The sequence below is a fragment of the Nicotiana tabacum genome, chromosome 5 (genome assembly GCF_000715075.1).
Source record: "Nicotiana tabacum cultivar K326 chromosome 5, ASM71507v2, whole genome shotgun sequence".
NCBI classification, from domain to species: domain Eukaryota; kingdom Viridiplantae; phylum Streptophyta; class Magnoliopsida; order Solanales; family Solanaceae; genus Nicotiana; species Nicotiana tabacum.
The window spans coordinates 141398484-141424610 of record NC_134084.1 but is presented as its reverse complement, the minus strand read 5'-3'; the positions used below and the strand labels follow the sequence as shown (position 1 = coordinate 141424610).

Here is a 26127-nt window from a genome sequence, read left to right as displayed (position 1 = left end):
GATGCCGAGGTGAAAACTCAAAATAATGTGAACCCGTCTAGGGAACACGTAATAGACATGCCAGAGTCGGTTGTGCATAAAGACAAGGATCCTTTGCCAAGGCCACCTCTACCTTATCCTCAAAGGCTCGCGAAGAAGAAAAATGAGAATCAGTTTAAAAAGTTCATTGACATGATGAAGAGCTTATACATTAATGTGCCTTTGGTGGAGACTCTTGAACAAATACCGGGCTATGTTAAATTCATGAAGGACTTGATGACAAAAAAATGATCCATGGATTGTGAAACTATAAATATGACCCACCAAGTTAGTGAAATAGTGTATTCAATGGCCTCGAAGCTTGAAGATCCCGGTGCTTTCACCATTCCTTGCACCATTGGGAGTGCGGGCTTTGCTAAAGCTCTATGTGATTTTGGGGCAAGTATCAACTTGATGCCCTACTCAGTTTTCAAGACTTTGGGTATTAGGCAACCGAGGCCGACTTCCATGAGATTGCAAATGGCTGATAGAACGATGAAGAGACCATTGAGTATTATTGATGATGTGCTTGTCCGGGTGGACAAATTTATCTTGCCAGCTAATTTTGTGATCATGGATTGTAAGGTAGATTATGAAGTTCCAATCATTTTGGGGAGACCTTTCCTTACTACTGGGAAGGCCTTAGTTGATGTGAAAGCAGGGGAACTCACCTTCCGGGTGGGTGATGAAAAAGTGGTCTTTCATCTGCAAGTCAATGAAGAAGCCCAATAGTTCCGAGGTGTGCTCTTTTGTGGACTTTGTCATGGTAGTGATAGTTCATAATACCAGTGCAATAATCAATGTAGAGGACCCTCTGGAGGCCGTATTGTTGAATCTTTATGTCAATGATGATGAGGGCCGAGTGGAGTGTGTGAATGCTTTACATGGGATGATCTCTTACTCCTATGAGCCTAGAAAACTATCTTTAGACCTCGAGAATAGGAAGACTCCACCAATAAAACCTTCAATTGAGGAACCTCCGATGTTGGAGTTGAAACCGTTGCCTCCACACCTCATGTATGAGTTCTTAGGCCCTAGTTCTACTTTGCTAGTTATTCTTTCCTCTTGTCTTACTAACATGCAGGTTGATGCTATATTGGCGGTGCTTCAAAAGCGGAAAAAGGCAATTGGATGGACTTTAGCTGATATTCGGGGGATAAGCCCCGCATTTTGTATGCATAAGATTATTCTAAAAGATGATGCAAAGCCCTCCTTGGAACATCAAAGGAGATTGAATGAGACAATGCAAGAAATTGTGAAAAAGGAGGTGATCAAGTGGTTGGATGTCGGGGTTGTGTACCCCATCTCTAATAGCTCTTGGACTTCGCCAGTGCAATGTGTACCGAAGAAGGGTGGCATGACCGTGGTTGCAAATTTACAAAATGAGTTGATTCCTACTAGAACCATCACTCGTTGGAGGGTATACATGGACTACCGCAAGTTGAATAAAGTGACCCGCAAGGATCACTTTCCTTTACCTTTTCTTGATCAAATGTTAGATCGACTTGCTGGGCGTGCCTTCTACTGTTTCTTGGATGGGTATTCTGGGTACAACCAAATCTTGATTGCTCCAGAAGATCAGGAGAAGACCACATTCCCTTGTCCATATGACACCTTTTCCTTTTCTCAAATGCCTTTTGGGTTGTGTAATGCACCCGCTACATTTCAGCGGTGTATGATGGCCATTTTCACCAATATAGTGGAAAACATTTTGGAGGTGTTCATGGATGACTTTAGTGTTATGGGTGATTCATTTGATGAGTGTTTGAAGAATCTTGATAAAGTTTTGGCCCATTGTGAAGAAACCAATCTTGTTCTTAATTGGGAGATATGCCACTTCATGGTAGAAGAGGGCATAGTTCTTGGGCATAAAATTTCAAAGCATGGTATTTAGGTAGACAAAGCAAAAATTGATGTGATTTCAAGGCTCCCTCCCCTACCTCTGTCAAGGGAGTTAAAAGTTTTCTTAGGCATGCGAGGTTCTACTAGAGATTTATCAAAGACTTTTCGAAGGTAGTGAATCCCCTATGCAAGTTATTGGAAAAAGATGCCAAGTTTGGGTTCGATAAAAAATGTATGCAAGCCTTTGAACTTCTCAAGCATAAGTTGACCACCACTCTTATCATTACTGCACCTAATTGGAGCCTAACCTTTGAGCTCATGTTTGATGCGAGCGATGTTGCAGTTGGGGCGGTTTTGGGTCAAAGAGTTAACAAAATATTTCATCCGGTGTACTATGCGAGCAAGACAATGAATGATTCTCAAGTGAACTACACAGTGACCGAGAAAGAGCTTTTGGCTATTGTGTTCATGATGGAGAAATTTTGGCTGTATCTCATAGGTGCCAAGGTCATAATTCATGCCGATCATGCCGCACTCCGATACTTGATGACGAAGAAGGACTCTAAAGCTAGACTGATGCGATGGGCATTGTTACTTCAAGAGTTTGATTTGGAGAATGTAGACCGTAAGGGTAGTGAAAATCAAGTAGCGGACCACTTGTCCCGCTTGGAGGAGGAGGGGAGGCCTCGTGATGGCCTAAAGATCAATAATTCATTTCCCGACGAACAACTCCTTTCGGTGTCGGTGAATGGTATGCCATGGTTTGCGGATGTTGCTAATTTCCTTGTGACTAGTATAATTCCGTGTGAGCTCTCTTCTAACCAAAGGAATAAGCTCAAACGGGATAGTTTGGATTTATATTGGGATGAGTCGTACTTGTTCAATATTTGCACATATGGTGTGATCCGAAGGTGTGTCTCGGAGGAAGAGCAATTGAGTATCTTGGAGGCTTGTCATTCCTCTCCCTATGGTGGCCATCATGGTGGGGCGAGGACGGCTTCCAAAGTTCTTAGTTGTGGGTTTTATTGGCCAACTTTGTACAAATATGCAAGTGAACTTGTGAAGAGGTATGACGAATATCAAAGAGTGGGTGGAATTTTGAAGAAAGATGGGATGCATCTCAATACCATTCTTGAGGTTGATATTTGTGTTGTATGTGGCATTGATTTTATGGGCCCGTTTGTTAGCTCGTGTGGGAACACATACATTCTTGTGGCGGTTGACTATGTTTCAAAGTGGGTTGAAGCCGTGGCTCTACCTAACAATGAAGCCCGGAGTGTTGTTGCATTTCTTAAGAAGAGCATTTTTACAAGGTTTGGCACTCCTCGTGCAATCATAAGTGATGGGGGGTCTCATTTTTGTAATAGAGCTTTTGACACTTTGCTTGTAAAGTATGGTGTCAACCACAAAGTTTCTCCTCCTTATCATCCTCAAGTGAGTGGCCAAGTTGAAGTCTCAAACAGTGAAATCAAGAGTATATTATCAAAGGCAGTCAATGCAAATAGGACCGATTGGTCAAAGAAGTTGGATGATGCTCTATGGGCTTATAGGACTGCCTACAAGACTTCGATTGGTATGCCTCCGTATTGTTTGGTGTTTGGGAAAGCTTGTATCTACCGGTTGAGTTAGAGCATAAGGCCATGTGGGTTTTGAGGAAGTTAAATCTTGAATGGGGTGTGGCAGCAAATCTTCGTGTGGAGGAGCTTAATGAACTTGATGAATTCCGATTCCATGCCTACTCCAGTTCATCCTTGTACAAGGACAAGATGAAGTACCTTCATGATAAATATGCTTGTGGCAAGGAGTTCAAAGTGGGTGATTTGGTTCTCTTGTTCAATTCTCGGTTATGCCTGTTTCCGGGAAAGCTAAAGTCAAAATGGAGTGGACCTTTTGAAGTGGTGTTTGTGACCCCGTTTGGTGTACTTGACTTGAAGAACAAAAATGGGGAAGTTTTCAGAGTGAATGGGCACAGGGTCAAGCACTACTTGGGAAAAATTGATGACAGCCACGTGGTGGAATTTCTTCATCTCAAATGATTTTATGGTAACCTGCATCATGCTGTGACGTTAAATCAGGCGCTTCTTGGGAGGCAACCCATGTGTTTTTCTTTGATTTTCATTGTAGTTTAGGATTTATTATTGGACTGACTGGTTATGAGAGCTATAGGATTGTATTGATGCAGTGAAGGAAAAAGTTGGAAAATGACCACTCTCTGAAGTTGTCAATGCGGGCCGCACTCAGTTTGTGCGGCCGCAAAGGCCTTTGTGCGGGGGCGCGGACCGCACTGGTGATTTGACAAAATTTTGGGTTCTCTGAAGTTTACCACCGCGGCCGCATTGCATTTTGTGCGGTCTACGATGGTCCACTACGGCCACATTACATTTCGTGCGGTCCGCAGTGGTCCATTTGTTAGTGCCCTATAGTTTTAATCACCGTGGACCGCAGTGCCATTTTGTTTGGTCCACAGAGGGTAGGTGAGCTGGGGCCCACTACCTTTTTCTATAAATAGGACCTGAGGCCCTCCTTTTGAACTTTTCGAACTTTCTCCTCTCAAAAGTAAAAAAATTCACTATTCATCTCTCTAATCTGCACACTTTTAATTGTTCAAGTTCATTACTAGCATTTCATCTATTTTTGGTAACATTAACTTCTTCTTAGTGTTTAAATTATTTATTTTCTTTGAATTTTTGTTTTCCTTAGTTCTTCTTCTCTCCCTGTCCTTATTCCTTTCAATTTTGTAGCTTAGGTTAGTTAATTTTTGTTTAAAGTAGGTTTAGGTAGTTAAATCACTGAACCAACACTTAGGGACTCATCAATAGGTGAAAAATTGGACTAAAATTGATCAAAAAATGAACCCTAGGTTGGTATTGCTACTAGGCATTCAGTGCGGACCGCGATGGATTTTGTGCAGTCCATGGTGCCTTTGTACGGTTCGCAATGCTCTTTTGCGCGGACCGCAATGGTGAAAGTCCTAAAAGCTGACATTAGAGAATCGCGACCGCATTGGATTTTGTGCGGTCCGTAGTGCTTCAACGCGGACCGCATTGGCATTTTGTGCGATCTGCGGTGCATAGATTCAGAGAGTGGGTAGTCTGAACCCTACCTCTATGCGGACCGCAATGGATTTTGTGCGGTGCGCAATGGCCTATTTGCGGCCACACTGCATTTTGTGCGGTTCGCATTCTGCAATTTTTATACTGTCTACAACATTTTTCTTCTGCAACTTGAATTACAATATTTTTCTGGATACTAACAAAGTATGAATGAATGTTGTTTGTAGACAATGGTAAAATCAAGAGGCAAAGGTGGTAAACAAGCAGGAAGAGGAGAGTCCTCTCCGGGTGGGAAACAAGGAATGATAAAGTTGACCCCACAAGTCCGACAGAACATTAAAAACACAAGGAAAATCATGAAAACTGCAGACAGAGCAATTGATCAGCCGGGGAGTGAGTACAAGCCCTCCCAGGAGGCATCTTCAGATACAATGCTAGAATACTATCCTGACTGGCCGGAGAGAAACCAGTTGAGAGATACACCTCCAGCATCCCCCACTGCCCAAGCTACAATTCATATATCTTCTGAGTCGTCTAAGGGCTCAGCTGAAGGCGGTGGGGATGAGTACTCCACCTCTCCTACAACTTCATTATCCGGAGAGGGTGTAGTAGGAGAAGAAGGGGAAGAAGTAGAAGGGGGTGAGCCTCAAGTAGGTGGGGTAGAGAGGACTAGGAACCCGGAGGCATGGGAGGGACCGGTTCATCAGTAAGATTGCCTATCACAAATTCAGGGTGTGGTGGCCAGAGAAGAGGTTGATACCTGAGAGAAAAATCATCACCCCGGACCTTCTGCCTCACAACCCCATTGTGTTGAGCCAATTCAGAGATAGAGCTGGATGGGACTACTTCATAAGGTATATGGATGAAAGTGAAGTTTGATGGCATGACCATCAATGACTATTTAGGCTTCACGGAGGAGGATGAGTCCCTATACTTAGACAAGATGAAGTTGGGTAAAGAAGCCCGTCCATGGTTGGGGGAGTACTTGGACATCCTAAGTACCACCCCCAAGTGGTTGACTGCGGGGGTGAAGATATTGGGGAGAACATTGAACTTTGAGGCGAAGGGGTGGGAGACATTTGTGTGCAGCAGGCTAGAGTTGTAAAAATCTAGTGGTTAACTGCGTGCGTAGGCACGAGTACAGCCAGGTGAGACTAATATCGTATGATGATGTAAAAATCGGACCTTTTGAAAATGTTCGGAGTGTAAGAGATTTGGTCTTAAAATTTACAAATATGGATAAAAGAAATAATCTCAATTGAGGTAGTGTTGTCGTACTTATGTCAAATGCGGTAGCGTGGAATCAATCGGGAGCATACGTGTAAAAGTAAAATCATCAATTTGGTGACCTCAAAATAATTTTTAGCACGTTCGAGGACGAACGTTTGTAACGAGCCGACTTGTCATTTTAAGAATTAGCGCCCCGTTCAGCATCTTAAGACCTCAAGAAGCTTCATAATGTGTATTATGACTTGTGTGTGTGGTCGAGTTTGGTTTTCGTAAGATTCGGAGTTAAATTTAAAGAAAAACAAAATCTTGTTTTTGAAGCTCAAATGGAAAGAGTTGACCGAAGAGTTGACTTTTCAGTAAACGACCCCAAAATGGAATTTTAATGATGTCAATAGCTTTGTATGATGATTTCGGACATAGAAGTGTGTCCGAATTTGGACTCGAAAGCCCATAAGACAATTCAGCGCATTTTGGTGAAGTAAGAAAGTTGACGTGTTCTAATTATATTATTTTATATGTGGAAGAGGTCTATTACCCTAATGGATACCAATTGGATATGATAGCAAGTTTACGAGGCGTACTATAAGATATATGGGGTCTAAGGAAAGTCCTAAGTCTAAGCCAAGTTGGAAACTTTCATAATAGACTAAAATTGCAAATGAGTACGCACAAGACCTAACTTTGGGAGATCATATCTACATACATATAAGGAGTTATATTATGTAAAACCTATCAAATGAATAACCTTTGAGTTTAGTTTCTAATGCATCAAACCGTTCATCATTTGGACACTCCTACAAGAAGTTATGGCCAAACTAAAAAATGTTGGCAGAAGTTGTACTACCGCGCCGCCCAAGGAGGCGCCCGGCGCGCCGCGTCTGTAGGAAATTCCAGAATGTTCTGAAATGTCATTTCTAGACACTTTTTACACAACCTCCATGCACCTTGCGGTGCCCCACGCACCGCGGTTGTACAAATACTCAGTTTTATAACCCGAGCCCCATTTCATTTAACTCGTTTAGGGCTCATATTTTTGGGTATTTTCTGGTGTTCTAAAGAGAGGGGAGAGCGATTCTAGAGATAGTAAAGGAAGGGCTAAGGATTTTCACCACTCTACCTGGAATCAAACCTTGAAATCACAACAAAGGGGTTGCTAGGACTTCAAGATGTAAGAATTTCTTTCCCCAGTTCTTCAATTTCAAAATCTAACTAGAAATGAGTAATTAGTAAGATGATTCTTGGATGTGAGAGTATTAGTTATTCATGCTTGTAACAATAAGGTTGTGGGAAGATTGTTGAGTTCAAATAGGTAAAGATTGGATTGAAAATGGTAGAAATCTTCAAAACTTTAATTGAAGATTTGAAAGACTATCCGATGTCGGAATTTGATAATTCTTGTATGGTTGAACTCGTCTCGGAACGAGTGTTCGGATTTTGTGAGTTTTTCTTGGATTCGGAACATGTGTCCCGTTGTTGAATTTTAAAATAAATTTTGAATTTTAATCCGAAATATTAGTAATTTCATATGGAATTAATTCGTACGATTTATATTGAGTATATTGAATTATTATGACCAGATTTGAAGCTTCGGACGAATTCGCGAGGCAAAGGCTTGTTAGAATTTTGAATTGGTTGCAAAGCTAGGTAAGTGTTTGGTCTAACCTTAGCTTGAGGGATTAGGAGTTGTGTCCTATTTGTTATGTGTTATTTGTTGAGTATGACGTATAGGCATGGTGACAAGTATCTATACGTTGGTATCAAGCATGCCCTGAGTCTTATACTTTGATTAATGTGACTTCGTTTCGTATTGTATATTCTCTATATGATAATTTCTATTGAGGAATATGACTTGTGGAAGTATTATTGTTAATTGAACATGGTAGAGTGTTGGCTTAAGTTGAGAATTTAATTGTTGAACATGATAGAACATTGGCTCAAGTTGAGAATTTAATTGTTGAACATTGTAGAGCATTGACTCAAGTTGAGAATTGAATTGTTGAATATTGTAGAGCATTGGCTCAAGTTGAGAATTGAATTGTTGAACGTTGTAGAGCATTGGCTCTAGTTAAGAATAGAATTGTTGAACATTATAGAGCATTGACTCAAGTTGAGAATTGAATTGTTGAACATTGTAGAGCATTGGCTCAAGTTGTGAGTTGAATTGTTGAAGATTGTAGAGCATTGGCTCAGGTTGTGAATTGAGTTGTGAAGTAAACGTGAAAGAAGAAAGGAAAGAGAGAATCATGATATTGTCTCCCTTACCGAGATGTTATTGTTTTGATGTTGTTTCCCTTGCCGGGATTTGATTGTTGTACTATTGTTCCCCTGCCAGGATTTTATTGTGATTTCATATATTTCATTGCCCTTATTTCTTGTGATTGTTGTTTGGGTGAGGAAGAGTGTTAAAGCACGAAGGGTAATGCCATGTATGATTTTATGAGGAAGAGTGTAAAGCACGAAGGGTGATGTTGTGCCGCACGATATACAATTTTGTGCCGATTATATTGATTTTATGGTAAGGATGAGAGTAAAAGCACGAAGGGTGATGCCGTGCAGTTTATATTGATTCTTATGGTGAGGACAAGAGTAAAAGCACGAAGGGTGATGCCGTGCACATGTCCTTGATTTTTCCTGATTCTAATTGAGTTATGTTGTCCTTTACGTTTATTTAGTGATTTTCTGTTGTTACTTGATTTTATTTCGATGTTATAGATTCTCTTATCCTATTTGCCTTGTGTTTGTTGCTTGGGTGAGGAAGAGTGTAAAGCACGAATGGTGATGTCGTGTATTGTTTTGGTGAGAGAGTGTTAAAGCACGAAGGGTGATGTTGTGCTGCACGATATACAATTTCGTGCCGATTATATTGATTTTATGGTAAGGACTGAGAGTAAAAGCACTAAGGGTGATGCCGTGCAGTTTATATTGATTCTTATGGTGAGGACAAGAGTAAAAGCACGAAGGGTGATGTCGTGCACTTGTCCTTGATTTTTCCTGATTCTAATTGAGTTATGTTGTCCTTTACGTTTATTTAGTGATTTTTTGTTGTTACTTGATTTTATTTCGATGTTATAGATTCTCTTATCCTATTTGCCTTGTGTTTGTTGCTTGGGTGAGGAAGAATGTAAAGCACGAATGGTGATGCCGTGTATTGTTTTGGTGAGAGAGTGTTAAAGCACGAAGGGTGATGTCGTTTATTGTTTTGGTGAGAGAGTGTTAAAGCATGAAGGGTGATGCCATGCACTTTCTGTTTGTTGTGTTTACTTGTTATTAACAATTCAAGTGTTTTAACTGTTTAAATCCCTTTACTGTTGTGATCCTTTGTGTTGGAATCCATAATGTTTACAATACCTCGCCTTATTTTTTTTTACATGTTCAATACTTTAAATTTCAACAATTGTTACATTTTTAACTCAATTTATTTCTCAACTAAATTTTTTTCTTAAACCGTTTGAGGTTGTACTTTACTTAAAAAGGAATTTCTACTATGTTTTGATTTATTGATTTCTCGTATTAAAGGTAATGATTCATTCGATATTGTACACTTTAATTGAAAAGGGTATTTTCTTTATCAAATAATTTCTAAAAATAACTTCATGTTTTCTTGTTGATTTCCTAATTGGGTTGGAAGTTGTACTCTACTTTATGTTAAGTGAATGAGGCTCCTTGAACATTCTTAATTGTATTGGGTTATGAAACCTATAAACTGAGCAACATGAGAATATAGTTGTGCAATGTGAGACAAAAATATATGGGCACGAGGTGCCGTGAAAATATGAAAGTGGGCTGAGACCTATATTATTTATGATTATGAAATGAGGCGTCACAAAGTGACCTTTACTCGAAAGAATTATATTCGAAAGATGCTTATTTGAAAGATTTATATTTGAAGGACTTGATTAATTGATTGCACTTTTATTTATTATTTGTTGAGAAACATTTATGGTGTTCTTATTGCCTGCTATTTATATCACTGGTTGATAATTGTTGCCATCATTGTTATCTGCTTCCTATTGTTTTTGTACGCTATATTGCACAGGTATATTTGGTAGTATGGTCCTAGCCTCGTCACTACTTCGTCGAGGTTAGGCTAGCACTTACCAGCACATGGGGTCGGTTGTGCTGATACTACACTCTGCACTCTTTTGCGCAAATCACAATGCTGTAGACTTCATACTGCAGTGAGATTGCTGTTTGTTGTTCATCAGGCGACCCGAGGTAGTCCTGCAGGCGTCCGCAGGCCTTGGCGTCTCCTTCTATCTACCATTCCTTATTCTTTCATGTATTTCCAGAGATAGTATTGTATTTATTTCTTTCACACCTTTATTTGTAGTACTCCTAGACAGTCTGTGAAGTTGTGACACCAATATTGGGTAGATTTGTTATGGATTGGTATTAGCAGTATTATTAAAACTTTACAATACAGTCTTCTGCTTATTCAATTTTGTTGTTATCTAATTGTTGGCTCTTAACTGTTATCGGATTAAAAATGGAAACAAGGTAGATAGTTCAGTTGGTTGGCTTGTCAAACTTTCACTAGTAGGCTCCATCACAACTCCCGAGGGTGGGAAATCTGGGTCGTGACAAGTTGGTATCAGAGCCCTAGGTTACATAGGTCTCACAATTCATAGACAAGTTTAGTAGAGTTTTGCGGGTCAGTACAGAGACATCTGTACTTATCTTCGAGAGGCTACAGAACTAGTAGGAAAAAAAAATTCCCACTTCATTCATTCCTTATCGTGCGACATTTATTCAGCTTGAAGCATATATTTTATGTTCTTTTGCATCCACTCATGTATGGAATTGCGCACTACGCCAATGGTTTGTGATACTGTAAAAGGGTTATAAGAGAGCCAGGGTTGCTCAACCATTGTTACCACGTGTCGTTCAGAATCGAGGTTATTGAAGTGCAGAGAGATCTTTCAGTTGTGCGCATGCGAGTGCATCAGATTTTGACATCTGGTTGATAAGTACAATCTTAAGAAGGTTTAATTGGTTACGTAATCATCACAAGTGGATATAGATCTAAATATAGTTAGTGGTATTAGAGATTATGTGGTTCGTATGGGATTTCTAATTAGTGAAGAGTACATACTAGCAACCAAGACACCGGAGTAAGCGAGTTTAACTATCATGAGGATGACAATTTCCAAATAAATGGATTGAGGTGACGTCTGGTTGATTTATTTGAGTTGGGAAGGTCAAATATTGTGGATTATCGGATATTGTGACCTATGGCTTCGTGCCAAGTGAGGGGAGTCCACTATCAACGATCAAATTGCGGGGTCATGTGTTATACCAATTTTGGCCTGAGATGTATTTATGTGGTATTGAAAGGTTTTCCAAAACTTGTATATGATCAAGAGCTGAGATTTGAATGGGATGATGATGAGACTTGAGATATTACTGCGTCTTTAATAATTCTACATTTCAGTATCAGCGGGGTCATGGAAACATATTTAGTATACTCGTAGTGCTTAAGTTAATCACAACACTCGCGTGGGGCAGTCATCTTTTAATGTACCAGTGGCATGGAATTACCTACAATGGTTATTTAAGTTATCCGGTATAGACTCAGTATGAGTAGTCAAACTGCGGATGGGTTGTTATGAAAATGGTGATACTAGGAACATCCTGAGAAATTGTCATAGACTTGGGAAAAATCTGTTCCATCAGAGCACATATGCCACGTACTCCATTATAGTTACTACTCTACTTACACTACCAATTAGGGGTGGAGGAAAAGCGGGTAGATGGCGCCTAAGAGGTGGAGGCCTAAACCATTGATATATTTGCTATGGTATAGCTGAGGTTGCTACACTAGATGGAGTCATTACAAGTACAAACTCGAGTTATCATAAAGAAACAATTTCCTTAACTTGATTCGGTTATGAGTATCGAGGTAAGTCCTCCTAATATGCTCTACTCATGAGTGAGCTTCGTAATCTTAAATTTGCTTATATGAATACTCATGTTGGGAGATTATATGGAGATATTTATGTCTATCATTATGTGTTAGTCATTAAAAATAGTTGTGATGTGGGTTTTGATGTGATTTCAGGAAAATTGATTTAAATTGCGAATTTTATTCCCTATCGGTGTGAGGGTTCTTTATATGTTGTGATTTTGTTTAACGGAAATTGTTTAGTAGAAGAAAGAAAGGAAATAGAAAATTTCAGTTGGCATAATGTGCATATTACTTGTGTACGGAGTTGAGGATGAGATCCTTATACTTTTACATGATATATGTAATATTTAAACTGGGCTACAAGCTGCGGTGAATGTTATATAAGGACAAGGTCCTTGTGGTGAAAAGTTTATGTATTTAAATTCTCCCTTTGTGAAATTAAAATTTGTAATATAGTACTTATAGGGAGACATGCCTATGAGGCTTATTTGAAAATTCTTGTATGAATATCTCTATGCATAATTTGCCAAATTGTATTGTAGTTATTGAGTTTTAGCCTACAAGGTGAGTGCCCAGGTGGCGTTAATTGTGAATCGTTAATTTGGGTAAGTAATTATGAGGTCTTCATGTTACGTTGTTAGTAAAGTGAAAGCTTGAAACAAGAATTTGTTAACATGAAGTTAATTGGCAATTTTGTAATCGATTAAGTACAACTATTAAGACCAGATATATGGTAAAGGTCATACATATGATGTGTTTCATGTCGAAATATCTTTATGATAGTGTCACACTTGTAATGCGGAGATTGGTGTTATTGATAAATATATTGTGGTGATTTGTTGAGTTGTGGATGTGTTGTTAGGATTTGTTTTAGTGTTACTCTGGCAGGTGGATAAGCCTAATTACAGGGGAGACTTTGCTGAAATTTTTGAAAAATTTGGGAGTTAGAAAAATTTGGGACATTAAGATGTGCGAAGAAAAAGATAAGTTATGTTATGTGTTTGAGAGAGGACTTTAATTATTATTTGAGGATGGATGACCCTAAGTGGGGGAGGATGTAACAACCGTTAAGCGCTAATAAAAAGTTGTTGCGTGCGTAGGCACGAGTTGCTATAGCCAGGTGAGACTAATATTGTATGATGATGTAAAAATCGGACCTTTTGAAAATGTTCGGAGTGTAATAGATCTGGTCTTAAAGTTTACAAATATGGATAAAAGAAATAATCTCAATTGAGGTAGTGTTGTTAGACTTATATCGAATGCGGTAGCATGGAATCAACCGCGAGCATATGTGTAAAAGTAAAATCATCAATTTGGTGACCTCAAAATAATTTTTAGCACGTTTGAGGACGAACGTTTATTTAAGAGGTGGAGAATGTAATGACCCGACTTGTCATTTTAAGAATTAGTGCCCCGTTCAGCATCTTAATATCTCAAGAAGCTTCATAATGTGTATTATGAATTGTGTGTGTGGTCGAGTTTGGTTTTCGTAAGATTCTGAGTTAAATTTAAAAAAAACAGAATCTTATTTTTGAAGCTCAAATGGAAAGAGTTGACCAAAGAGTTGACTTTTGAGCAAACAACCACAAAATGGAATTTTAATGATGTTAATAGCTTCGTATGATGATTTTGGACTTAGACATGTGTCCGAATTTGGATTCGGAAGTCCATAAGACAATTCGGCGCATTTTGGCAAAGTAAGAAAGTTGACGTGTTCTAATTATATTATTTTATATGTGGAAGAGGTCAATTACCATGATGGATACCAATTGGATATGATAGCAAGTGTACGAGGCGTACTATAAGATAAATGGGGTCTAAGGAAAGTCCTAAGTCTAAGCAAAGTTGGAAACTTTCATAATAGACTGAAGGTTGCAAATGAGTACACACAAGACCTAACTTTGGACGATCATATCTACATATATATAAGGTGTTATGTGATGTACAACCTATCAAAAGAATGACCTTTGAGTCTAGTTTCTAACGCATTAAACCGTTCATCATTTGGACACTCCTACAAGATGTTATCGCCAAATTGCCAAACGCTGGCAAAAGTTGTACTACTGCGCCGCCCGGCGCGCCGCGTCTGTAGGAAATTCCAGAATGTTCTGAAATGTCATTTCTAGACACTTTTTACACAACCGCCATGCACCTCGCGGTGCCCCATGCGCCGGGGCTGTACAAATACTCAAATTTATAACCCGAGCCCCATTTCATTTAACTCATTTAGGGCTCATAGTTTTGGGTATTTTCTGGTGTTTTAGAGAAAGGGGAGAGCGATTCTAGAGAGAGGAAAAGAAGGGATAAGGATTTGCACCACTCTACCTGAAATCAAACCTTGAAATCGCATCAAAGTGGTTGCTAGGACTTCAAGATGTAAGAATTTATTTCCCCAATTCTTCAATTTCAAAATCTAACTAGAAATGGGTAATTAGTAAGATGATTCTTGGATGTGAGAGTATTAGTTATTCATACTTGTAACAATAAGGTTGTGGGAAGATTGTTGAGTTCAAATAGGTAAAGATTGGATTGAAAATGGTAGAAATCTTCAAAACTTTAATTGAAGATTTGAAAGACAATTCGATATCGGAATTCGATAATTCTTGTATGGTTGTACTCGTTTCGGAACGACGTTCGGATTTTGTGAGTTTTTCTTGGATTCGGAACATGGGCCCTGTTGTTGAATTTTAAAATAAATTTCGAATTTTAATCCGGAGTATTTGTAATTTCATATGGAATTAATTCGTACGATTTATATTGAGTATATTGAATTATTATGACTAGATTTGAAGCTTCAGACGAATTCGCGAGGCGAAGGCTTGTTGAAATTTTGAATTGGTTGAAAAGGTAGGTAAGTGTTTGGTTTAACCTTAGCTTGAGGGATTAGGAGTTGTGTCCTATTTGTTATGTGTTATTTGTTGAGTACGACGTATAGGCATGGTGACAAGTATCTATACATTGGTGTCAAGCATGCCTGTAAGTCTTATACTTTGATTAATGTGACTCTGTTTCGTATTGTATATGCTCTATATGATAATTTCTATTGAGGAATATGACTTGTGGAAGTATTATTGTTAATTGAACATGGTAGAGCGTCGGCTCAAGTTGAGAATTTAATTGTTGAATATGGTAGAGTGTTGGCTCAAGTTAAGAATTTAATTGTTGAAAATTGTAGAGCATTGGCTCAAGTTGAGAATTGAATTGTTGAACATTGTAGAGCATTGGCTCTAGTTAGGAATAGAATTGTTGAATATTATAGAGCATTGACTCAAGTTGAGAATTGAATTGTTGAATATTGTAGAGCATTGACTCAAGTTGTGAATTGAATTGTTGAATATTGCAGAGCATTATCTCAAGTTGTGAATTGAGTTGTGAAGTAAACGTGAAAGAAGAAAGGAGAGAGAGAATCATGATATTGTCTCCCTTTCCGGGATATTATTGTTTGATGTTGTTTCTCTTGACGTGATTTGATTGTTGTACTATTGTTCCCTTGCCAGGATTTTATTGGGATTTCATTTATTTCCTTGCCCTTATTTCTTATGATTGTTGTTTGGGTGAGGAAGAGTGTTAAAGCACGAAGGATGATGTCGTGCCGCACGATGTACAATTCCGTGTCGATTATATTAATTTTATGGTGAGGATGAGAGTAAAAGCACGAAGGGTGATGTCGTGCAGTTTATATTGATTCTTATGGTGAGGACGCGAGGCAAAGCACGAAGGGTGATGTCGTGCACTTGTCCTTGATTTTTCCTGATTCTAATTGAGTTTTGTTGTCCTTTACGTTTATTTACTGATTTTCTGTTGTTACTTAATTTTATTTCGATGTTATAGATTCTCTTACCCTATTTGCCTTGTGTTTGTTGCTTGGGTGAGGAAGAGTGTAAAGCACGAAGGGTGATGTCATGTATTGTTTTGGTGAGAGAGTGTTAAAGCATGAAGGGTGATGCCGTATATTGCTTTGGTGAGAGAGTGTTAAAGCACGAAGGGTGATGCCGTGCACTTTCTGTTTGTTGTGTTTACTTGTTATTAACAATTCAAGTGTATTAACTGTTTAGATCCCTTTACTGTTGTGATCCTTTGTGTTGGAATCCATAGTGTTTACAATACCTTGCCTTACCTTTTTTTTTATGTTCAATACTTCAAATTTCAACAATTGTTACATTTTTAACTCAATTTATTTCTCAACTAAATTTTCCTTAAACCGTTTGAGGTAGTACTTTACTTAAAAAGGAATTTCTACCATGTTTTGATTTATTGATTTTTTGTATTAAAGGTAATGATTCATTCGATATTACACTTTAATTGAAAAGGGTATTTTCTTTATCAAATGATTTCTAAAAATAACTTCATGTTTTCTTGTTGATTTCCTAATTGGGTTGGAAGTTGTACTCTACTTTATGTTAAGTGAATGAGGCTCCTTGAACATTCTTAATTGTATTGGGTTATGGAACCTATGAACTGAGTAACATGAGAATATAGTTGTGCAATGTGAGACAAAAATATATGGGCACGAGGTGCCGTGAAAATATGAAAGTGAGCTGCGACCTATATTATTTATGATTATGAAATGAAGCGTCACAAAGTGACCTTTACTCGAAAGAATTATATTCGAAAGATGCTTATTTGAAAGATTTATATTTGAAAGACTTGATTAATTGATTGACTTGTATTTATTATTTGTTGAGAAACATTTATGGTGTTCTTATTGCCTGCTATTTATATCACTGGTTGATCATTGTTGCCATCATTGTTATCTGCTTCCTATTGTTTTTATACGCTATATTGCACAGGTTTATTTGGTAGTCTGGTCCTAGCCTCGTCACTACTTCGTCGAGGTTAGGCTAGCAGTTACTAGCACATGGGGTCGGTTGTGCTGATACTACACTCTGCACTCTTTTGTGCAGATCCCAGTGCTGTAGACTTTGGACTGCAGTGAGATTGCTGTTTTTTGTTCATCAGGCAACCCGAGGTTGTCCTGCAGGCGTCTGCAGGCCTTGGCGTCTCCTTCTATGTAATATTCCTTATTCTTTCATGTATTTCCAGAGACAGTATTGTATTTATTTATTTCACACCTTTATTTGTAGTACTCTTAGACAGTCTGTGAAGTTGTGACACCAGTCTTGGGTAGATTTGTTATAGATTGGTATTAACAGTATTGTTAAAACTTTACAATACAGCCTTCCGCTTATTCAATTCTATTGTTATCTAATTGTTGGCTCTTAACTGTTATCAGATTAAAAATGGAAACAAGGTAGATAGTTCAGTTGGTTGGCTTGCCTAGCTTTCACTAGTAGGCGCCATCACGACTCCCGAGGGCGGAAAATCCGGGTCGTGACAGATTTGGAGTAGATTAGAACAAGATTTGAGTTAAATTTCAGAAAAGACGCAAGGAAGAAGACAAACCAGTTTTTTTGTATAATTATGTATAGTTTTGTATAATAGTATATGAGTGTATAAACACATCTTATACACTATTATACACCTTTATACAAGCGCATGTAGATGAACTTCTTCCACGATTTTGAGTTGCAATTCTTGTTCAAAACTAGTCCAAATCTCCATTAAATTACTTTTAATTTTATGTACAACCTGCTTATTTTATTTCTGATAAGTCTAAATAACACTACGAATTTCTCACAAAATCAAATTCGGAATTTAAACCCACATATTTAAGCTTGTTAAAAATCTAATTTTCACCACCCAAATGGATTTGGTTTGTTGAACTAATATTTGAGTCACAGTTACTGATTCGAATATTAACTTAAAAGCTTGATCAATATTTTTTTAAAATTAAATAGTCATTTTGAGAAACCTATTGGAGTTGGATGTTGAATCTTAGCCTATTATTTTTGGGCTAACTGGTTGTAAAAAAATAGGGAGCCCAGTTGTTTTTATGTGAAATTTTTCCATTATCTGTCATTTTATTTTAAAAACAAACGTGATTATATAAGATAATTTTATGACAAATATAATTTATATTATGATAAACATATAATCATAAGCTATATAATAATAATTTATATCTTGTCTTCATCACCAAAATCCATTGATATTAATACAACACTTAAAAAGTAATACACCAAAAATTTGATATATTCTCGTTTAATACTTATGGTTCAAAGATTAATGCACAATCATATAAATACAAAATATGCAAAGGAAAGAGAATTTGCTTACCTCAAATATTATCAACGAGAATTGTAGACTTGAAGAAGCTGAGGGTTTACAGTTGAAAAAATATGGGCAATGAATATTGATATAGGAGTTTTGTTTTAAAAAGGAATATTTTAGGAATAAAATAGTAAAAGTCTTGGTCAAATTTAAAGTGCTTATTATAAGCTAAAAATTCATAAGTTGAGGATGACCAGCTAATGACTTTTGGCTTATTTTTGGCTTATAAACACTTTTAACTTTACCAAACACGTAGATAAGCCGAAAAGTACTGATAAGCTGATTTGACCAGCCTAGAAGCTTAGCCAAATACCCTCTAAGAAACTAATCTTATTCTATTTTTTCATTCATATTCCTTCTTCCTGGTACTTTTTCTTTCCTTAGATATTTTATACCGTGCATAAAATTTATTCAAACTTGGATAGGAAGAATGAATAACCAAAACATATTAACGACTGATTTTTTAACAGGCGATTCCAGGGAGGCAAGTCAATATCAGATAGGAGAAGCAAAGTATTATATGGTACTAGTATGGTGTGCCATTCTTTGGCAACTCGCGCTCTTGGGATTAGTTGGAATTCTTCATCTTTGCTCTCTGGAATTACAGGCGCTTTCTTACTTTCTATTACCGAAGTTTTAGCTGTAATTTTATTTGATGAAAAATTTTAAGCTAAAAAGGGAGTCGCTCTTTTTCTAGCTCTATGCGGATTTGTTTTCTATTTCTATGGTGAAAATGAAGAAAGCAAGAAGGAGAAGCGAGATAATTTCATGGATGATCGTTCAACCTTTGCTTTATTGCTTCAAAGTGATTGAGCTATCTTTTGTAATCAAAAAGTTTTTCAACTTTATTTAAGTATTGAAAAAGTCAATCAACTCTGTCTAATTATCACAGAAAGTCACTAGGAGCAGAAATGCGATGAGGGGACACTAGATATATTATCATTTCTATAATACTTATTAAGTGATTTTTTAGTTATGAAAGATAGTTTAGTGAATTCTTGTGTGCAAAGCTAGTATCGTTAGTATGAGTAAATAAAGTTGAAGTGATCATCTTTAAAATTAACAGGAGTAAAAGCAGATGAAGAAGAAAAAATCTGAGAGTCAAATATCCCAATATGGACCAAACGATACATGTTTGTGTAGCAAGGTACGGCCAAATGCATGTGCCCTTTTATTCTTGTATGAAATTATTATGTTCAGAAGACAGATGCTATTGGAGAAATACCATTTTTTTTTTTGGGATTAAGTCCATATAAAATTTGGATTAAATTTCTATATTCAACGAATATCAAATCAAAATCAAAATTGATTATTTAAGTCCATGAGAAATTTAAACTAAATTCCAACTTAGTTTGGGCTAACCAATCTAATTGGGCTTCAAACGATGGCCATATTTCATCGGGGCATTTGCATTTATATCCGCCTTTTGTGTCACGTTTTAACCTGTGTCCGCTTCGCAAAAAAATTGCAAGCGTACCCGCTTTTTCGCATAGCTTCAGCATACGGGGCTGAAGTAGCAAAGACAATCACGCAAAACTTCAACACTCTAGTAGTCAGGCCTGAAGTTCAGCTCTACAGCTGAAGTTTTTGTTTTGTAACTGGCGAAGTTTTTGTTTTTGTAACTGGCGAACTTCAGCTCTACATCCACAGTGACGACGACGAGCAAAAGAAAAGTCCCTACTATTTTTAATCTTGTTCGTTTATATTCTACAGAAGAGCTGCAGCAGCCTCAATTGTCTGTTGGCCTAATTAAAATGACGGAACACTACAAAAAATCGGAATTATTGTGGCGGTTATATTACGGCTGTTCCAAATAACCGCCACAAAATATAATTAAAAATAGCTTTTTACCAGCCGCTGAATTAAATGTTTTTATAGCGGCCATTATTTCGTATTGTGGCGGTTAGAAACGCCGTAATATTTTAATCAAAATGTTTTAACTATTCCTTTAATAAGTTTTAGTATTTCCTCCTCACATTTTGAGACTCCCTCCAGAATTTCCCCAATTCCTTTCCCTCCATAAGTCTCGTATATCTTTCCCCTAATTTCTAGTTCCCCCAATTACTTCTCCCGATTCATTCTTATTGAAGGCTGCTGGAATGTAAAACTCACAATCTCCAAACAATTGCAGCTGAGGTAATGCATTCCCCTCTAATAACGCTGGAAACATTTATAGTTTAGCACAAATTGAGCTCCCAATTTTCTAACTTCAGATTCTTCTATTTCTCCGAGTAGACAATGCCATCCAATTGTATAGGTAGAAAGATATGCCATCCAACTGTAAGAATCTGAAGTAGTAAGTTAACTGTTTGACACTGTGTATGAGCAAATATTTTTAGAGAAAAACTTAGTTCAGATTAAGTGGATATATTCACTAATTATTGCAGGTTATGTTTTTCCTTAGGCTTTATGAATTTTGAAACTAAAAGCAAAAATGCAGGAATAATCTGAAGTTAAACTTTAACTGTACAAGAAACCTAAATAGTACTTTTGTTTCAAGTATTAATAGACCATTTCTTAATTTGTTTACCATTTAAAGAGCTGTATTTGACATTCAACAATTCTGCATTTGAAGAGATTACAATACGAGGTTGCATTCAAAATTAATTAATGTATAAATGATGTGACTTTTCATGTTAATTAAGTTGGCAATGGTTTTTCAAATTAAGTGGATATATTCAGAGGTTATGTTTTTCACATATAAGCTTTTGAACTATCTTTTTAGTTTTAATATTGTGATGTTATCTTATGTCTTCCTTTCTAGCCATGCCAATTGATAATCTTGGATTAGCAAACCACGAAACACACCTGAATATGCAGATGGTCTAAGACAATTTTTGGATTTTGCTTTTGAGCACGGGTAAGTTGATGGGCGTGTAATTAAGTGTCCGTGTCCAAAATATGGTTTTAACAAGTGGCAAAGAAGAGATGTAGTTGAAGAGCACCTGATTCTTAAACCTTTTCCAAAAAACTACACATTTTGGTATTGGCATGGTGAAGAATCAGATGCAACCGTGCAACAGACTTCTCAGAGCACCCATATCATAGAAGATAAGTTACAGCCCCAAGATCCAATGGAAATTATGATTAATGATGCGTTTGGGTTCACCAGGAACAATGTCAACGAGCCTGGTGTGTTTTCTAATCATATAAATAGAGAAGAAATATTTGATGAAGGGCACGTTGAGGGGCATAATGAAGATTATACAAAGTTTTATGAATTGGTCGAAGATGGCAATCAACCATTATACGAAGGGTGTACGAAGTATTCCAAATTGTCCTTTCTAATCAAAATATATCATATAAAGTGTCTTTGTCGAATGACTGACAAGGCGATGAGTATGATATTAGAATTGTTATCTGCTTCTTCTTTTGCTGGAAAAAATGTTAACAAGCTTTATAGTTGCTTCTGCTACTGCTATCTGCTTCTTCTTTTGCTTCTGCTGCTGCTTCTGCTACTGTATCTACTTCTGTTGCTTCTTCTTCTTCTTCTCTACTACTTCTCTTGCTTCTGCTTTTGCTTATTTTGGTCTTGTATAATAGAATTTCACCTATTTAATTTGTAGGAGCGTTGCAAGAAGAATGCACAGATTCGAAAAAATCAACTTCCTCATACTTGTGGTGCTATGAGTTTGGCTAAAAGAAGGGCTGCAATGGTAGTTTAAGCGCTTAACTTAGATAAGATATATGTTCTCAATTAATTACTAACATTATTCATTTTAAAAATTTCAGAAGGCGATGGGAAAAGCTTTTGATCGAGGCAAAATGTGGACTGAGACTCATAAAAGGAAAGATGGGAGTTATGTAACTGATGAGGCTAGGGTGATTGGGGTAAGTAACATTTTTGGTGCCTTCTGCTGTGAAATTATATTTTAATTTTAGATTGGTATTGCTTGTCTAGTGGGTTTCCACAAATATTTCCACTAGCATTTTGATAGTCTGAGATGCATGATAGGTTGTTGGTGACAATATTTTTTACTGTGAGTTTCGATGTTGATATATATGAAGTCATTTAGTGCGGTTTTTTTGTGGTCCACGGAAATGAGATCTGCTGCTTCTACGGAAATGATATATATGAGGTGATTAGTGTTGTTATGTTAGCAGATTAGCGTTAAATGAGATCTGCTGCTTCTACGGGAATTTTGGCTAGACCATATGGTATAATTTGCATTTCATTTTGGGATGTGGTGTTATGGATCTGTTAATGGTTTGATTCTTGTTTTAGCTAGCAGTTTAATGTATAATTCTTGTCATTTCCAAGTTCCAAGCACCTTCATATTGCTTAGTTTATGCTTCTTCAATTTTTGTAGGAAAGAATTGAAGAAATTCGAACTGAAAGAGCAGAAAGTCTTGATGAACCTTCACCAAATGATGCACTTGGCATAGTATTCGGTCCCGAGCACCCCGGCTGTGTTCGAGGTTTAGGCTTGGGTGTAGTTCCAATAGTAGCATTCAAACAGACATTTGTGAGATACCGTCGTGGTTATGTGGGTTCATCTAGCACTACCGCTCCAACTCCGGCGCGGAAGCAAGAGATGACAGATGTGAAATCAAAATTAAATGCACTAATTAGCTTATATGAAAGGAACATAGGGAATATCCCCGAGGAGTTTGCTCACTTATTTTTCACTCCTCCACAGGTATAAGTTCTCTTGCTACAGTAAAATTTTAGTTGCTTTTCTTATGGTTATATGCTGCAACTTTATCGTATGAGTGCACTAATTTTACTAGGAAGGATAAATACAGTGCTTTGGCTGGAAATGATGGAACTGTGACAACAAAACCTGGACTTGCGGCCAAGAAAATGATGGGCTGCTAATAGAGAAAAGGTTGTATGGGGTTTAAAAATTTTCAGAAGTTTTTACTTGTGGTCATGTTCCAAATTGTAAAGAGAATTAAACAGTTAACAGTTGACAAAAAAACAGAAATAAAATACAAAACCTCTCATTAAAGTGATTAGTCGTTTGGCTTCGAATCTTCATACAAATAAACTATTATTGGTATATTTATCAGACTAAATAAGAGTCTCATAGTAAATCCAGTCCTCCTACTTCAGCTTACCTGTTAACATTTTAGTTATTTGCTTATTGATTGTATTTTTGCTTCCTTTTTTTCAGGCACCAGATTTAGGAAGTGATGCACCATCAACAGTTGAACCAAGAAGATCTTTAGATGAAAGTAACAATGATGATCGTCCAAGTGTGAATTAGTGATTATTTTATAGGATCAACTATGGATCTTTTGGATATTACTGTGGAAATACAATTTGAAGTATTAATATTTGGATGATGTAATTTTGGTATACTTGTGCAAGTGTGAATTTGTGATTATTTCGTTGGATCAACTATGAATCTTTTGGATATTACTGTTGAAATACACTTTGAAGCATTAATATTTGGATGATGTAATTTTGGTATACTTGTGTTTTATATAATGAATATTTTTTCTTTTTTAATATTCTATATTGGGTTTAATTGATTATGAAGTACTACAGAAGTTTCAAAGCATAACATTCAATAAATAGGACTCTAAATGTGAAAAAATAGGATTGTGAAAAGGCTGAAGCAGAAAAAACACATTATGGCGGTTTAAAACCGCCTTAATATGCAAAAATAAAAGCTACATTAAAACTGTTAAAATACGGCGGTTTTTACATGTCATTACGGTGGTTTGCCCAGAAACGCCATAATATAATTTTGGCAGACGGGATTGTGGCGCTTTTAAAAGCCGCCGTTAATGTGTATTATGGCGGTTTCAAACCGCCATTATATGCTAAAATAGCCGCCATAATAACCTCGTTTTCTTGTAGTGCGAACAAAGGATATCATCAATTGAGAACAGAAATGCTCATGTTCAGCGTTCAGGGATTTGGAGAGACAAACAATGAAAATATTGTTTGTCTTCTTTCAGCTGCTAGATCCTTTTGCTAGATCAATGTAAGCAAATTAAAGTAGTATATTTATTCAGATGTTTGTGCTTTTATCATTCGTTGTTTCCTACAACACTAATGTCCTAACTACGAGGGAAAAAAAGAAGAATAAGAAGAAAACACAGACGTTTCATTGTTACATCAATGTTAAGTTCTAGAGATCACTGGGAGAAGGATGATGAGAAAAGGGGTTGAAATTATTTAAAAAGTGGGTACAAGTTAAAACTTTTTTAAAAAATAGGTATAGATTAAATGGGGGCGACCAAATAAGACGCCCCGTGCAATTTTTACTATTTCATCAGCCAAAGGTCCATTTGGCTTGTCGTTTAGATTATTTAGGGTCACCATTGAAATTATACCCTCATTGTACAAAATTTTACAAAGTGTACCGCTCGGGTCTGAAGTAGTTCAATCTCTTCAATGCTCTCTATCTTTCCAATGCAATTTTAGAAATTCGAATATGAAGTAGTTCAATATTTTCAATGCAACTTCAGAAATCAAATATGAAGTTCTTCTATCTTTCAAATGTAGCTTCAGAAATTTAAATCTTAAGAAGTTCATTCTATTGAATGCAACTTCTGATTTCGAATCTTAAATTCTGAAACATAAAATTATTTTTCGAATTTCAACAATCCATTACACGATGCAATTCCAAATCTTTTTCAAATAAGCTCAAATTTGAAACATAACTTTCAAATACCATAAAGAATGAGCAGCCATTTGGCCATAGATTTTGGGTACATTTTTCAAACAAAAATTTGAAAACATTATTGTTCATGGAAAATGATCAGTTTTTGAAAAATTTTAGATTTTTTTTTCAAGTTCCCAAACTGGTTTAGGGTAATTTTTGGGTGAAATTTTTTCTTTCACTCAGAAAACTTCAAGTTTTTTTTCATAACTCGTCACTACTGCTCAGTTCCTTAGTTATTTCTGTTACTACTGAGTCAGTTATACTCATACTACACCCTACACTTTATGCGTAGATCCAAGTGAGTTAGAGCACAATGATCGTTGAGTTCAGACCGGCTATTTGTGGAGATTGCAAGGTAGCTGCTAGTGTCCGCAAGACCTTGTTATTCCTTTTGTCGTTTCTTCTTTTAGACAATTGTATATCTTAGTTCATAGTTTTAGACGCTCATGACTTAGTTACACGCTGATGTTTGAGGCTCGTTTCCACATTTTTCTATATTATATTTAGAGTTGATTTAGTTTATGAAAAATTTAAATGTTGAAATATTTTATTAATTTCTTATAATCTGTTTAGTGGTAATATTTTGGGAAGTAGGCTTGCCTTATAACACGATAGGCGCCATCACGACCATGGTTAGATTTTGGGTTGTGACAAGTTGGTATCAGAGCCTAGGTTACATAGGTCTCACGAGTCATGAGCGGGTTAAGTAGAGTCGGATCGGTACAGAGACGTCTGTACTTATCTTCGAGAGGCTGTAGAACCTTTAGGAATACTTCACCTTCTTGAATTTTTATCGTGCAATATTGATTCATCTTGAAGTGTAACTCTTTGAATTCCTTCCATGCATTCATATGCGCACATGAGCGCTCGATATCAGTTGTGCATTGACGGATTGTGATTCCCTGCATAAGGTGCGAGATATGATTTATGTGTGTTGATGTTGGGCCAGTCTGGAGGACTTAAGGCCGAGTTTTGACTGTAGATTAAGCACTGAGGTGTTGATTGTGTGAGCGCGCGATTTTAGACCTATATGTCCGGTAGTGTCCCTATCAGTGAAAATGGTGGCTGGATGGATACGTGATGAGTATGATGTGACCGCTAGATGAGTTCATATGATTTGAATGTGATGAGAAGGTATTGCTGAAGGTTTCACCTATTTGAGACTTCACGTATGTTTCGTTTTTAGACTCGTTCGAGGATGAACGTTTGTTGAAGAGGGGGAGGATGTAACGACCCGATCATTCGTTCTAAGAGTTATAGCCCCATTTTCCCCATCTATGTTTATTTA

General features: G+C 37.0%; 1 protein-coding gene across 5 annotated transcripts; it reads left to right on the top strand.

The window, feature by feature from the left end:
* The first annotated feature begins 20150 nt into the window (after window positions 1-20150).
* On the top strand, window positions 20151-23627 carry LOC107832257 (uncharacterized). 5 transcript variants are annotated; one of them, XM_075254148.1, is made up of 6 exons: window positions 20151-20355; window positions 21786-21875; window positions 21952-22050; window positions 22530-22859; window positions 22955-23048; window positions 23337-23627. In XM_075254148.1, the coding sequence occupies exons 2-5, from the start codon at window positions 21846-21848 to the stop codon at window positions 23036-23038; spliced, it is 543 nt and encodes a 180-aa protein (XP_075110249.1). In that variant the 5' UTR covers window positions 20151-20355; window positions 21786-21845; the 3' UTR covers window positions 23039-23048; window positions 23337-23627. The 5 variants fall into 5 exon arrangements, 3 of the variants coding, with proteins under 3 accessions (XP_075110249.1, XP_075110248.1, XP_075110247.1); XM_075254147.1 differs by lacking the exon at window positions 22955-23048 and adding an exon at window positions 20984-21079 and having other exon boundaries at window positions 20153-20355; XR_012709863.1 differs by having other exon boundaries at window positions 20160-20355; window positions 22966-23048.
* Window positions 23628-26127: the final 2500 nt, after the last annotated feature.